Source organism: Quercus lobata, chromosome 4 (genome assembly GCF_001633185.2).
Source record: "Quercus lobata isolate SW786 chromosome 4, ValleyOak3.0 Primary Assembly, whole genome shotgun sequence".
In the NCBI taxonomy this organism is placed as follows: Eukaryota; Viridiplantae; Streptophyta; class Magnoliopsida; order Fagales; family Fagaceae; genus Quercus; species Quercus lobata.
The window spans coordinates 37,146,685-37,161,249 of NC_044907.1; the positions used below are offsets into that span (position 1 = coordinate 37,146,685).

At 35.5% G+C, this 14,565-nt stretch overlaps 2 protein-coding genes across 2 annotated transcripts; both read right to left on the reverse strand.

The window, feature by feature from the left end:
* Positions 1 to 3,614: 3,614 nt before the first annotated feature.
* Positions 3,615 to 4,796, reverse strand: LOC115985141 (F-box/kelch-repeat protein At3g06240-like). Its single transcript, XM_031108108.1, has one exon. It carries the CDS (start codon positions 4,794 to 4,796, stop codon positions 3,615 to 3,617), a length of 1,182 nt encoding a protein of 393 aa, XP_030963968.1.
* A 7,173-nt stretch (positions 4,797 to 11,969) lies between these two features.
* LOC115987277 (F-box/kelch-repeat protein At3g06240-like) lies at positions 11,970 to 13,448 on the reverse strand. Its single transcript, XM_031110789.1, has 2 exons — positions 12,381 to 13,448; positions 11,970 to 12,261 (listed from the first exon to the last, which is right to left on the reverse strand). Exons 1-2 carry the CDS (start codon positions 13,388 to 13,390, stop codon positions 12,231 to 12,233), a joined length of 1,041 nt encoding a protein of 346 aa, XP_030966649.1. The 5' UTR covers positions 13,391 to 13,448; the 3' UTR covers positions 11,970 to 12,230.
* Positions 13,449 to 14,565: the final 1,117 nt, after the last annotated feature.

A 14,565-nucleotide genomic window follows, 5' to 3' on the forward strand; every position in this document is an offset into this window, starting at 1 on the left:
CAAATAGGGGAATCCTATTATTAGTAATATAGATAACAAGATTCCTTGTTTCGATTTCATAATTTTATGTACCAAAATACCCTCAAATTCATATGTTTAAAAAGTTTAAATAATAGGGTTAAATATGTAAAATTATTAATTTAAATACTCCAAAATTTTAGATAAATTAAAAAAAATTAGTTTTTTCACTCTAGCTCTCCCTCAAGTAAATTTTTTTTTAGCTAACTTATTTTAATTAAATCATAACCCCTTATCCATATCCTTTAAAATTCGGCACTTTCATCTCTCCTTATTCCTTCTAAAAGGCAAGTCAATTACTAAAATGAAACAGAAATAAATGTATTTCTTCCTATGTTTAATCTTTAAAAAAAACTTAAATTCAATAAGAATGTGGTGTAAAACTCATATTTTACCCCTCCAATTCTAATACGCCACATCATCATCTTTTTGGTACTTTTTTTTTAATTATTGTTTTATTGCTCGTATAATTTTTTTTAATAGGAATTGCTCATTTAATTTTGATCGTTGTATACAATTTTTAGTTGCTTCTTTCTCTTTTATTTTTCTAGAGAATTTTAACACCAAACCCAAAAAAAATGCCTCATCACAACACAAAGTGCATGTGGTGTGGCTAGTAATAAATATAGTGTTAGTGAACATAGTGGCATATTCATGTGAAATTGATGTTGCTCCTATCAGGCTATCACAAATTGACTACTCAACTGGGTATGAAATTAAATGTGTCCATAGGATTGTTAAAATTAGTTATTCTGCCTCTCATCGATAGTTTGTTTAGGGTTTTTTTTTCCCCTGTTAAAAGTTGAGACATCTATTCCATGATAACTTCTTCTTTTGCATCATGTTAATATCAAAGTTATTGATTGTGTTTTGGTGATTGTTTGATTTGTCTAACAAAAAGAAATATTTCAAAGTATTAGTTTGAAGTTATGGCTATTTATATAAAATTATTAAGTAAGCTTTAATAAAAGAGTGCACTAACCGAGAGAGAGAAAAATAGTAACGAGAGATTGAGTGATGTGATGGACAAAAAATAAGGAGACAAAATCTTTGTGAGAGAGAGAGAGAGAGAGAGAGAGAGAGAGAGAGAGAGAGGATTAGATATACCAAATTGGTATTACCAATTTTACAAATGTTATGAAAATTTTCTAGAAGCTAGTGCTGATGGTGTACCAAATTGGCCATTCTAGACAAGGCCTTACAGTTTTTTTTGGTAATCAAAGGCCTTATAGCTCAGCCTATACTTATAGGTATTTTTAATGAAAATGTCTAAAGTTCAAATTTTCTCTCTAAATTATCAACAAAAGAAAATCAAAATTGTTTTGTTAGTGTTCCATTAACACAATAATATACCTAATCTCCCACTATCATAGCTAGAACTCCCCCATCCAAGCTACCGTTAAATCCATGTCAGAATCTCTTCACTTGAACGATTACAAAAATCCATTCAAATGAACCCCTAACCCTCAAAACAGTGACTCTAAGAAATCCAAATTACCACACCATCTAAAGATGGTTTGGCTATTTGAGGATTCAAATAGAAAGGAAGAGGTTAAGGGTGGTATAGAGTAGAAAACAAGTGATGATTCTTTTTCTTTTTTCTTTTTTCTGTGGGTAAATTGGTGATATTTAGTAACATTTTTGTGATATAAGCAATTGTGAGAATGATATCTCTCTTTCTCAATAATTAAAGACGAATACGTTCAAGCCTATATTAAAGCACAATAAATCCCTTAGGTGTAGAGAATAAGAATCAGTAAAGTGTCGTAGGATAACCAATTGTGTAAGACTTTTGTTATTGCTGAAGGCAAAACACAGCAGAGTGTGGGTTTAGGCCATTCACTTGTCACTCATACGAGATAAAAACTAGAAAGAAAATGTTAAGAGTGGGATAGAGTAGAAAACAAATTGTTAAAGAGATCCTCGTACTTCAAAGGCCCAAAGGAACAACCCAAGACTCTTTTATTGTTACCAAATAACCAGTAGAATTTGGATTTGAATCAATTATCCCCTTTTCTCTCACAAAATTTTTACCATTCAGTGGTGAGATTGAAAGTTGCCTTTTTCAACTCTCAATCTCAACCATTCAAATATTGCACTAGGTGGAATACCCTAGATATTGCACATGATCTCGATCTGCAAAGTTTAAGGAGAGGCCTAGTAAAATAGAGCTTGATTCTTTCAACCTAAACAACTCTATTATGACTTTATTTATTTATTTTCCTATCAAACAAAGAAATTATACCATGACATTGCCTTATCACCAGGTCACGTTATTGGGTTTAGAAGTAAGAGGGACAATTACCATATTTTAATGGGAGATCGATCTTTCCATATTCATATAGGGGAGTCTTTGCAACTATCATATCAATATAGCGGCCACTGCAACTATTGATGAAGTAAAAGATTCATTATTGAATTTGTTCAATGATTTGCTATATTACATATTTGTAGGAGAAGATTGGGAAAAAAATGGTAGAAAATTGGAAACCTACCCTGTAAGCCAATAACACTTTGTTTGAAAGTACAACGCTTAATGACGCCTAGCTCAGAACCATTTGTATTAGTTCACTTAAGTACATAAAAGCTGGATATGTAATTATTGAGTCTAATTCAAAAAAAATGTGCTTACAATGACCATAAACTGCACTGCTTGAGCCAAGGAAGTATTAATATGACCTTGAACTGGTAACACACTCGATAAACAAGCACTTGGCTACTCCTTTTCAACATTCTCAGTTTTAGAGCTTCTTAATATTATGTTCTCTTCTTTTAAAATGTAGTTAGGAGAGCAATACTCAGATCTGTTTGACACTACCAGAGGGAAGCATAAGCAAATAAGGATTATGTTGGCCAAGTAATAAACATTTATTGATATAAAAAAAGAGACCCAACTATCCAGGGAGTATACAGGGCTGTACAAATCAAATACAAGGGTTGGTGTTCTTAACATCACAGTTGTCCAATTGATACTTGAAAATCAAAATAACTAGTGAAGATAAGATTAGTCAATTTTTTGAGAGAACAAGTTCATAAAACTAGCATCCCGTGTTAAAGAACTACACCAACTAGCATAATCTGCCACATTGTTACGGGGATTACAGAAAGGTTAAAAGAGCAAAGCATAAGGAAAGTCCAATTTTACTCTTGTAGGAAATAACATAACAAATAACATAAATAGGAGCCGACATAGATTTTTTCGCCCAAAAGTACTCTTTTCTGCTTTAGTTGGCCACAAAGGAGGCAACGCACAATTGGATAGATCCAGATGTATATTCTATCGAAAACAATTGGAAAAGGTGCAACTGTTAATAGAAGCATCCGATAGAGAATAGAGATGGAGAGTTTAAGAATCAGAAGTATTGTATCAAGTTCAAGAATCAAGATGGTGAAACCAAGAACACGGGAAGGGATAATATAGCAGGATCACATATCTAGGGACAGACTTTCTTTTATTATTGTCAATATTAAGCTTAAATGTACTACTGAAACAAACAAAAGGCCATGTAGGTTGAGACAGGGAAGTAAGAACAAGACCTTGGAATGGCAACATGCTTACTAAGGACTTCACTTCTAATATGCACGACACCATCTGCTTAGTAAGACACCATGTTTGCTCCATCAAGTAAAGCAAGGCTCTCCATGAAAGTAGCTACACGTGAAGGTTGTTGGATATCCAAATCCTTCTCATGTAGAGTTTTAGTGTCAACTAAAACAAACTTCTCTGCTTGATTGTTGGACTCAACGTAGTGAATCAAAAGTGAACCACACATGGTGAAGCCAATGCAATCAGATATTCTCGCAAGTGGTACAACAAAAAGTTGATTCCAAGACTCAAGCACGCCATACTCCCTCATCACCCACATGGAGTAGTGGTAGCCATGTTGGTCAGTTATCCCAAATGTAATGAAAGCCAATTTGCCCTTGAATAATGCAAGACTTCTCTGAGACCTACTTGTTGACAAGGAACCATCAGGCATTACAAACATTCTAAATTTCTCACTATTGACATTAAATGACATAATCACTTCACCCTTGTGCTCCTCTTCTCCTTCTAAGACAAGTGAGATCCAGTGCAAAGCTCCACTAACCAATGGGATTTGAAAATTATCATCAAATACCTTAACATTGGTTCTCAATGACATCCCAACCCTTCTCCATGAATCCGAACTTAATGTGTACACCTCAATCTCGTCAGGCATAGGCGGTGGCAATCCCTTTGGAAGATAACTCGAAATTTTCACAACCTTGTAGTCATTGTTCTCCGAATCATATACAAATCCGAATCTAAGTCCATAACAGCCCAACCGTTCTAAGTAAGGATCGGGCAACCTCTTGAATTTTCTAATGCTGGGGTTCCACAAATATATAACATTACCAAAAATGTTGAAAAATCCATTATAAGCAAGACACAATAACCCATTGCAGGAACCTGCTATTTGGACAGACCCAGAAGGAAAATCAAAGGGAACTTCAATCTCAGAAATCCTATCAAAGGTGAGGTCCAAAGCGACCGTACAGACTGCTTTGTTAGAAGAATTTGTACGCCGTGGCATGTGTATGAGATAACCACCACCATTATCATTATCATGAGCAAAGTTATTAAGGTGAGTTGAGATGAAATAGGGAGTGGTGATTGAGGAGTCCCAGGATTTGCAAACGCACCTGAATCTTATGACTGTTTTGGGAGGTAACCTTGTTAGGATGCTGAGTACGATGTCTTCTGGGAGATGATTCTTCCTTCGTCGGAGGATCGGTGGTTCTGTCGTTTGTGACATTTTTCAACGAAAGAGGGGACACACAGAGACGCCGCTGAGAGAGACCGCTACTGCTGTGTTTTAGCTTTTGTTTCTTTGATATTCTAATAATAAATCTTCTTCTTTTATTTTATTTATAGGCTCGTTCGTTAGGGTTTTTGTTGAAGATTTTTTGGGCCAATTTTGTGAATTATGGGCCCACTATCCATAAGATTCTCCGATGAGGGTTTTTTTTTTTTGGTTAAACTGCAATGTTCATTGTTCGTAGAAACTAGAAATAAAACGAAGTAAAACTAAGACAATCTACCTACAGGTGGAGGCGAGAGCTCCAAAGAGGTCTCTTGTTGACATTGGATGCAAAATGCTTAATTCGTTTGCGGTCTAATAACAAGATTGTAGGAAACTTCTCTTTCAATTCGAGCACAAATCACCTCACTATGTGTTTAGAGAAGCAGACCAATATGCTGATCCATTGGAAAAATTTGGAGCAACCTAAACTAATCTCATTTTCAAAGCACAATCTTCCACAAACGTATCTCCACTATTCTTTCTATCTTCATTTTTATTTTTGTCTTTCTACCTCTTCGTTCCATAACATCTCTCTCTCTCTCTCATAACCAGTGGAGAAAAAAGGCTAGAGAGAGTTTGCCTTTTAAATCAGCGTTCACATACGCCACCTCATTTGCTCCACCATCACTTGTTCTCCTCTCCACCTTTAAGAACATGCAACCTAGTCGCCTATATGGGTCAAATTGGCGTTCTCCATCTTTTTCTTTTTCATTTTTTCTTGTTGTTCTAATTTGATTAGTTTTATTTTATATAAAAGATTGTGTTTTCTCTTTGTTTTGATTTAGAGGGTCGTTGGAGCATCATTTGTGGTTATACTCTTTAAAATACAATTGATTTTGCACTTCCCGATGCTGTTAGAGATGCTCTAATATGGCCATTAAAAGAGTGAAAGATGAAAAAATAACTTCTTTATATTATATTAAATAGGCATATAGTACAAGTTAGTGTGTTTTTCTATTATGATATTAACAAGTGACAAGTAAATTGACTAACATTTATCTTAGCTCAACATACAAAAAACATTTTAAATTATGAGAAATGGATAGAAGACTACCCAATGATGGAGTCAGTTCTTGCCAATGATGTAATACATCTCGCTAGTGCTCAATAAAATTTCAAGATTCACATTTAATATATATATATATATATATATATGGTTAAAATGCGATTTCATTCAAAACAAACTACCCAGGAACATCAGAAACAAGGCAGACCCTGTTCACATACATACCAACAGCATCCTCATCTAACATACTTCTAATGTCCACAGGTGGATAACTAAAAGAAATAAACTTAACATTCTGATCAGTACTCATCCTAGCTAATACATCTGCACAACGATTAGCTTGGCGAAAACAATGCCTAAACTGGACCTGCTAAAACCTAGGCAACAGCTCCCTGCAGTCATTCAAAATTGGCAAAATAGCATTATTCTGATAACTTGGATTCGGGAAAACATCCACAACAGCTTTAGCATCAAGTTCAATAATTAATAAACGGATGTGTAAGTTGCTGCACATGATGAGGCCCTCTCGAAGCCCCCAAAGCTCAGCCTCAAAGCTGGTAGTCACCCCTATACGCCTAGAAAACCCAACCACCCATCTTCTATTCTCATCCCTAACCACGCCTCCACAACCTACCAAACCTGGATTGCCCTTAGAAGCTCCATCTGTATTTAATTTTTTCCAACCTGTCTACGGCTTCTCCCACCTAACTCTCTTAATGATGCTACGAGTTAAGTCCCTAGGTGATGCTACATAGTACAAAAACTCCATCCCTTGGTTTGCAATCACCTCGGCTAAATTTGGGTTCAGGCTTTTACCTCTAAACACACACCCATTTCTACACTTCCATATATTCCATAAGGCAAAAGAAAAAATCATCTTCCAAGGCAAAGATCCAGCAGTACCATTAGGAGACAGATTACCATTATAAACCAACCAATCCTGCAACTCTAGTCTCCAAAATTCTTAATTCAAAGTCAGCACACCCAATTGCCTCCAAATTGATCTAGCCCAAGGACAATCCCTAAGAGCATGCATCACTGTTTCTACTTCATCTTGACAAATAGGACATGTATTATCAATTCCCATCCCTCTTCTAAAAAGACATCCCTTCACTCCCAAGCTGTTGTGAGCACACTGCCACATAAAGGTCTTGATTTAAGGTAATGTATTGGCTTTCCAAATCCATTTAGCTGAAAAGGAAAAATCTTGGGCAGACCCATTAACAAGTTTATAGGCACTCCTAAGATCAAAAATACCTCTAGGATTGTACCTCCATGCTAAACTATCACTTCCCCTACCTGTGAAAGGGATTGGAATTGCTTGGATCATGAGTTTCACCTTTGAAGGGATCATAAAGGAAATTTGATTTAAGTCCCACCTGGTATCCGTCATGAGTTTTTTCACTTCCCACTTGGATTCTTCACGGTTTAGAGGGCCTTGAATGACATGTCGAAGAGGCCCTTTCTTAGTCCAATTCCCATACCAAAGGCTCAACTTGCTGTCCCTACCAACCGTCCACATGCTGCCTGCATTGAACACTTCCCTACCTTTCTTCATTGTTGCCTAAACTCAGGAGCAAGGAAGCCTATCAGCATTAGGAGAGGTTAATCTTCTATTATTACAGTACTTAGCTCTTAGGACCTTAGCCCAAAAGGCTTCTTTTTCACTATTAAACCTCCAATTAAGTTTTGTAAGAAGGGCTACATTTCTTCCCTTCGCAGTTTGTAACCCGAGGCCTCCTTCATCTTTAGGTCTTGCCACCTTTTGCCAACCAACCCAATGGACCTTCCTAGCTGTCTCCAAAGAACCCCAAAGGAAATTGCGATTATATGTGTATGTGTGTGTGTGTGTGTGTGTGTTGGGCTAACATGTATCTTAGCCCAACATACTAAAAACATTTTTGATTATGAAAATTGGATAGAAGACTACCCAATGATGGAGGCAGTTCTTGCTAATGATGTAATACATTTCGCTAGTGCTTAATAAAATTTCAAGCTTCACATTTAGATATTGAATGTGATAATATTTTAATGTACTTTATTAATAACTAATAAATACTATGAGAGAATCAATTCATTTTAAAAAAATTGGAATAATTTATAATGAAGAGATAAACTAATAGAACTCTATGGAGATGTGGGTTCCAGTTAGCTTAACTGGTAAAGTTTCTGATGGTTGTATAAGAGATCTGAGGTTCAATTCCCGCCTACATCGAAAACTGATTGGTGTCTTGGTCTAATGATAAAGAGCTATCATCAGGAGCGGACGTCATAAGTTGAAACTCTCTAAAAAAAAACTTTATGGAGATTAATTAATGATAAATTAATAACAAAAATAATTCATGAACTCTAATGGTGTACCAAATAGGTCTTTGGCCTAGGCCTTGTAGTTCAACCTATACTTCTATATATTTTTAATGGAGATGTCTAGGGTTCAAATTTTCTCTTTACACTATTAAATTATTAATAAATAAAAAATAAAAAATAAAACAAAATCATTTTGTTAGAGTTCTATCAACACAATAATATACACAATTTGTCATAGGTAGAACTCCCCCATCCAAACTACCATTTCTAAATCCCTTCATTGAGTTATCACAAAAATCCATTCAAATGAACTCATAACCCTCAAAACGGCAACACTAAGAAATCCAAATTACCCACACAATCTAAAGATGGGCTGGCTATTTGAAGATTCAAACAAAAAGGAAGAGGTTAAGGGTGGGATAGAGTAGAAAAAAGTGTTGATTTTTCTTCCTGGGGTAAATTGGTGATATTTGGTAGCATATTTGTGAAATAAGCAAGTGTGAGAATGATATATTGTTTCCCCTTTCTTAATAATTAAAGATGGATATGTTCAAGACTATATTAAAACACCATATATTTTTCATTTCTTCAAATTAGTAGTGGAATCAGCATAGTAAATTCCTTTAGGTTTAGAGAACAGGAATCAGTAAAGTGTCGTAAGATAAGCAATTGTGCAAAACTTTTGTTACTGCTAAAGGCAAAACACAGCAGAGCTGTGGATTTAGGCTTTTCACTTGTCACCTACAAGTCCTATACGAGATACAAGCTAAAAGGAAAAGGTTAAGAGTAGGATAGAGTAGAAAAAAAAAATTGTTGAAGAGATCCTGGTACTTCAAAAGCTCAGAGGAACCAAGACTCTTTTATGACATTGTCTTTTGTTTGACAGTGAATATCAATAAGTTGCGTTAGGGGGACAATTACCATATTTAAGGGAAGAACGCTCTTTCCATATCCATATATCTTTGCAACTTTCATATCAATATAGGGAGTTCTGCAACTATTGACGAAGTAAAAGATTCAGGATTGAATTTGTTATATTATAAAATTATAGGAAAATATTGGGAAAAAATGGTAGAAAATTGTAAACCTACCCTTGTAAGCCAATAACACTTTGTTTGAAGTACTATGCCTAGTGATGCTTGGCTCAGAACCATTCGTATTAGTTCACTTCGGTACGTAAATACCGGATACATAATTATTGAGTCTAATTAAAAAAAAAAAAAAAAAAAGTGCTTATGTTGATGATAAACTGATAAACCAAGTAGCTTGAGCCAATGAAGTATTAACATGACCTTGGAATGGTAACATGCTCGCTAAACAAGCACTTGGCTACTCCTTTTCCACGTTCTCAGTTTTAGAGCTCCTTTTATTCTGTTCTTTTCCCCTTTTTTGGAAACAAGAGAGCTATAATGTAGATATTTTTGACACTACCAGAGGGACATATAAGCAAATAAGGATTATGTTGACATTTCCAAATCTAGATTAGCACACAACAGCCATCCACAAAGAAATATCAAAAACTCCACAAAGAAATAACAAAAACTAATATAAAATAACCACAAAAGGATAATGAAAAACTAAGATGCAAACAAGCTTTAGCAGATAATTGGTTCTCAAAAATTTTCAAATTTTTTTTTTTTAAGTAATAACATAACAATAGTCATGTGGGTTCCATTTCACTCAACTAGAATAGGTTTAAATCCTATCATATTTGAAAACAAAAAACAAAAAACCACAAGCATTAAAAAATTATATAAGTCATAGATAATTTTACCCTTCCACATCAGACCATTACTTTCATTCCTTTTGGAAAAGAAAAGGAGCATTCAGCCTTCCTCAATCACAGCTTGAGTTGCAGATAATTAAACTTCTTATCTAAATAGAATATTTTCTACATTCAGTAATTCAATCCTCTCCACAAAAGTAGCAAGCATAGTTAGAAAAGCTAGAATACCAAGAACCTTCTCATGTAGAATTTTAGGATCCAATAAGTCTATACACACACACAATAATTATCCAATTTTTCACAAATGCTCCTTTTCATTTGTGTTCTGCGGCAAATACATGAGAGAGTGATAAACTTGAATTTTTCTCGCTAGCCTAAGCATGAACCTTTTTGAACCAAAAGTTACACCATGCCTGGTGCAACCAAAAAAAGGCTAGAACATTTTCTAATTGCACAAAAAACGATGTTTACTCTGTGACTATGATTCGTGCAAACCATACTCTCTCATCTCCCAAAAAATGCATAGCTCACCCAAACAATCCTCAGTGGTCGAAGTGACCATATGCAATAAAAGCCAAATTTTCCTCATACAATTCAAGATGTCCTACTTGCAAGTCATCTCTGACGACAAGAGGTAGTGTGATCCAATGGGGTGACTGAATAATTTCTGCAGGGAGTGCTATATTCCCGAATTTCTCTCCATTGGCATCAAATGACATCATTCTAAGCAAGCATGTTGATTTTGTTGCTAAAGTTTTTTCTGCACTTAAAAACCATAAACTAGACTAAGTAGACTTAATGCACCACTCTATAAAGGGAATTACAAAAGGATAAAAGGTCAAGAACAAATATTTTGTGTTTCTTATCCTATCAAAGTACTTACTCAAAAATGCCTACATGGAAGCTAGTTACCACTTACCAGGAGCTATTTCATGCTTCCACTGGCCATAAACAATTCAAAAACAACCCACCTCTATTGTTCTTAACATCATAGTTGTCCAATTGACACATGAAAATCAAAATACATGGTAAGCATAGGATTAGTCAATTTTTTGAGAGTATAAGTTCATAAAACTAGCATTGCGTGTTGAGGAACTGCACCAACTAGCACAATTTGCCACATCGTTACTTATGGGGATTATAGAAAGGCTATAAGAGTAAAGCTTAAGGAAAGCCCAATTTTACTCTTGTAGGAAATAATCTAACCAATAACATAAATAGGAGCCGATATATAATTTTTCACTCATAAGTACTCTTTTCTGCTTTAGTTGGCCATAAAGGAAACAATGCAAACTCAGTTTTTGGTGCAATGCACACTTGCATAGATCCAGATGTATATTCGATCAAAAACAATTTGAAGAAGTGAAATAGTTAATAGTAGTATCTGATAGAGATTAGAGATGGAGAGTTTAAGAATCAATCATATTGTATCAAGTTCATGAATCAAGATGGTGAAAGAAAGGACGCATAGATAGAACCAATTTTAAAGCATGTACAAGAAAAAGGATGACTATTCGAAATCCATGCAAGAGGTCAAATATAGTACCATACGTATTCTACTTCATGGATGTTAACTTAAAACAGAGATACTTAAATCTCTAAGAGGCTAAAGATATGATAATATAACAGGACCACATATCTTAATACAAATAGACTCGCTGTCATATAAATTAGCTTCTTATTGTCAATACTAAGGGTAAATATACTATAGAAACAAAGAAAAGACAATGCCACTTGAGCCAGGGAAGTAAGAACAAGAATTTGGAATAATATAGCAGGATTACATATCTAGGGACAAACTCTCTTTCATATAAATTAGCTTATTATTGTCAATATTAAGGTTGAATGTACAACTGAAACAAAGATAAGACCATGTAGCTTGAGACATGGAAGTAAGAACAAGTCCTTGGAATTGGAATGGCAACAAGCTCGCTAAAAAAGCACTTGGCTACTTCTTTTCAAAATTCTCAGTTTTAGAGCTACTTTTATTGTCCCTCTTTTTTTTGGTCATTTCTTCTTTTAAATTGTAGTCAAGAGAGCAATAATCTAGATCTTTTTACCACTACCAGAGGGACACATAAGCAAATAAGGATTACGTTGGCCAAGTATTGTTTTCTGTTGACATTGCCAAATCTAGGCTTGTGCACCACAAACATCCACAGAGAAATATCATATACTACTAGATAATAGCCACAAAAGGATAAAAATCAAGATTTTAGCGATACTATCATGCCTACTGCTAAAGGAAAAGGAATAACAAGGGAAGGGTTTCACTTCATCCATACCACTGACTTCACTTCTAATATGCATGCCACCATCTGCTTAGTAAGACACCACGTTTGCTCCATCAAGTAAAGCAAGGCTCTCCGTGAAAGTAGCTACACATGAAAGACTTTGGATATCAGTATCCTTTTCATTTAGAGTTTTTGTGTCAACTAAAACAAACTTGTCTGTTTGATTGTTGGGCTGGAGACAGCGAAGCAAAAGTGTACCATACATGGTGAAGCCAATGCAAGCAGATAATCTCTCAAGTGGTACAACAAAAAGTTTATTCCAAGACTCAAGCACACCATACTCCCTCATCACCCACATGAAGCAGTGGTAGTCATGTTCACTTTGTCCAATTGTAAGGAAAGCCAGTTTCCCCTTGAGTGATGCAAGACACGTCTGAAATCTCACTATTTTCTTAGAACCATCAGGCATTCCTAACAGTCTAAATTTCTCACTATTGACATCAAATGACACAATCATATCACTCTTGCACTTGTCTTCTATTACACGTGCCATCCAGTGCAAAGCTCCACTAACCAATGGGATTGGCAAAGGAAAATTATTAAAATATACCATAACATTGGCTCTCAATGACATTCCAACCTTTCTCCATGAATCCGAACTTAATGTGTACACCTCAATCTCATCAGCGAGATGCGGTTCCATCCCAGGATAGCTCGAAATCCTCAAAACCTTGTAGTCATTGTTCTCCGGATGATATGCAAATCCGAGTGTAACAAAATCCAACTGTCCTAAGCAAGAATCAGGCAACCTCTTGAATTTTTTAATGCTGGGGTTCCACAAATATATAAAATCTTTGGAAATGGTAAGTTTTCCAATATCAGCAAGACACAATAACCCATTGCAGGAACCGACTATTTGGGCACGCCCAGGAGTAAAATCAAAGGGAATTTCAACCTCGGATATCCTATCAAAGGTGCGGTCGAAAGCGACCGTACAGACTGCTCTGTTAGAAGAGTTTGTACCCCATGGCATGTATATGATATAACCATCACCATCATCATCACCATTATCATTATCATGATCATGAGCTAAGTTATTGAGGTGAGTTGAGATGAAATAGGAGCTGGTGATTGAGGAGTCCCAGGTTTTGCAAACGCACCTGAATCTTATGAGTGATTTGGCAGGCAGCCTTGTCAGGATGTTGAGTACGATGTCGTGTGGGAGATCATTCTTCCTTCGTCGGAGGATCGGAAGTTCTCTCTTTTCTGACATTTTTCAACGAAAGATTGGACACACAGAGACACCGCTATGAGAGACTGCTGGGTTTTAGATTTTGTTTCTATGATATTCTGACTGATATTTTATTTTATTTTTCTAGGCTCGTTCGTTTTTCTGTTAAATATTTTTTGGGCCCATTTTGTGAATTATGGGCCCAGTATTCGTGAGATTCTGCCCTGCCAAAAAGTCTGAGGGGCCATTTGGATTCACAATTTCCATAACTCAATTCTCAGTTTCCATAACTCATAACTCAAAAATGGTGGGACTCATAACAAAAAGGTTGTTTAGCAAACGATAACTATGTTTTCATAACTCTGTTTCCATCACTCAATTCTCTGATTTTTGAGTTATGAGTTATGGAAACTAAAAACACATTTTGGCTGTTTTCAGTTTCCATAACTCATAACTCAATGGCAATATTGTAATTAAACACACATAGGGGACCCACAAACAGTACTCAGCCGCAACTTTTGACCTTTGACTTTTTTTTTCTTTCTTCTCTAGGTTGGTTATTCGGTCTGGTTTCTTCTTTTTTTTTTCCTCCTGGGTTGGCTGTTCGGTCTGGGTTTCTTTTTTTTTTTTACTGGTTCGGTCTGTTCTGTTCTATTCTATTTTTTTTTCTTTAGTACCTAGACTCACCAAACTTAGTGAAAAAAAAAAACCCAGACTGAATAGCCAACCCAAGAGGAAAAAAAAAAAAAAAAAGCTGCACCATGACAGGTGTGGGCCCTCCAAATAGTGTGAAAAATAGTGAGTGATGAAAACTGAGTGATGAAGGCAAACGGATGTGAAAAATTGAGTGATGAGTGATAGAAATTGAGTGACCAAATTTTGTTGGCCAAACAGGCTCTGAGCTTTGTGCTCTCCTAAAGAGGTCTATTGTTGGCAGTGGATACAAAATGCTTAATTGGTTTGCTGCCGATCATAATGCTACTGTCTAGCCATAAATCAATTCACCATGTGCTTAGAAAAGCAAACTAATGTGATAATGTATTGGTAAAATTAGGAGCATCGTTTATGATTAGACTCTAAAATACAAAGAATTTTGCTTTTGCTGATGCTATTAGAGATGCTCTTATATGGCCATTAAGAGATGAAAAAAAAAAAAAAACCTTTGAATTATGAAAATTGGATAGAAATCTACCCAGGTTTTGAATTATGAAAATATA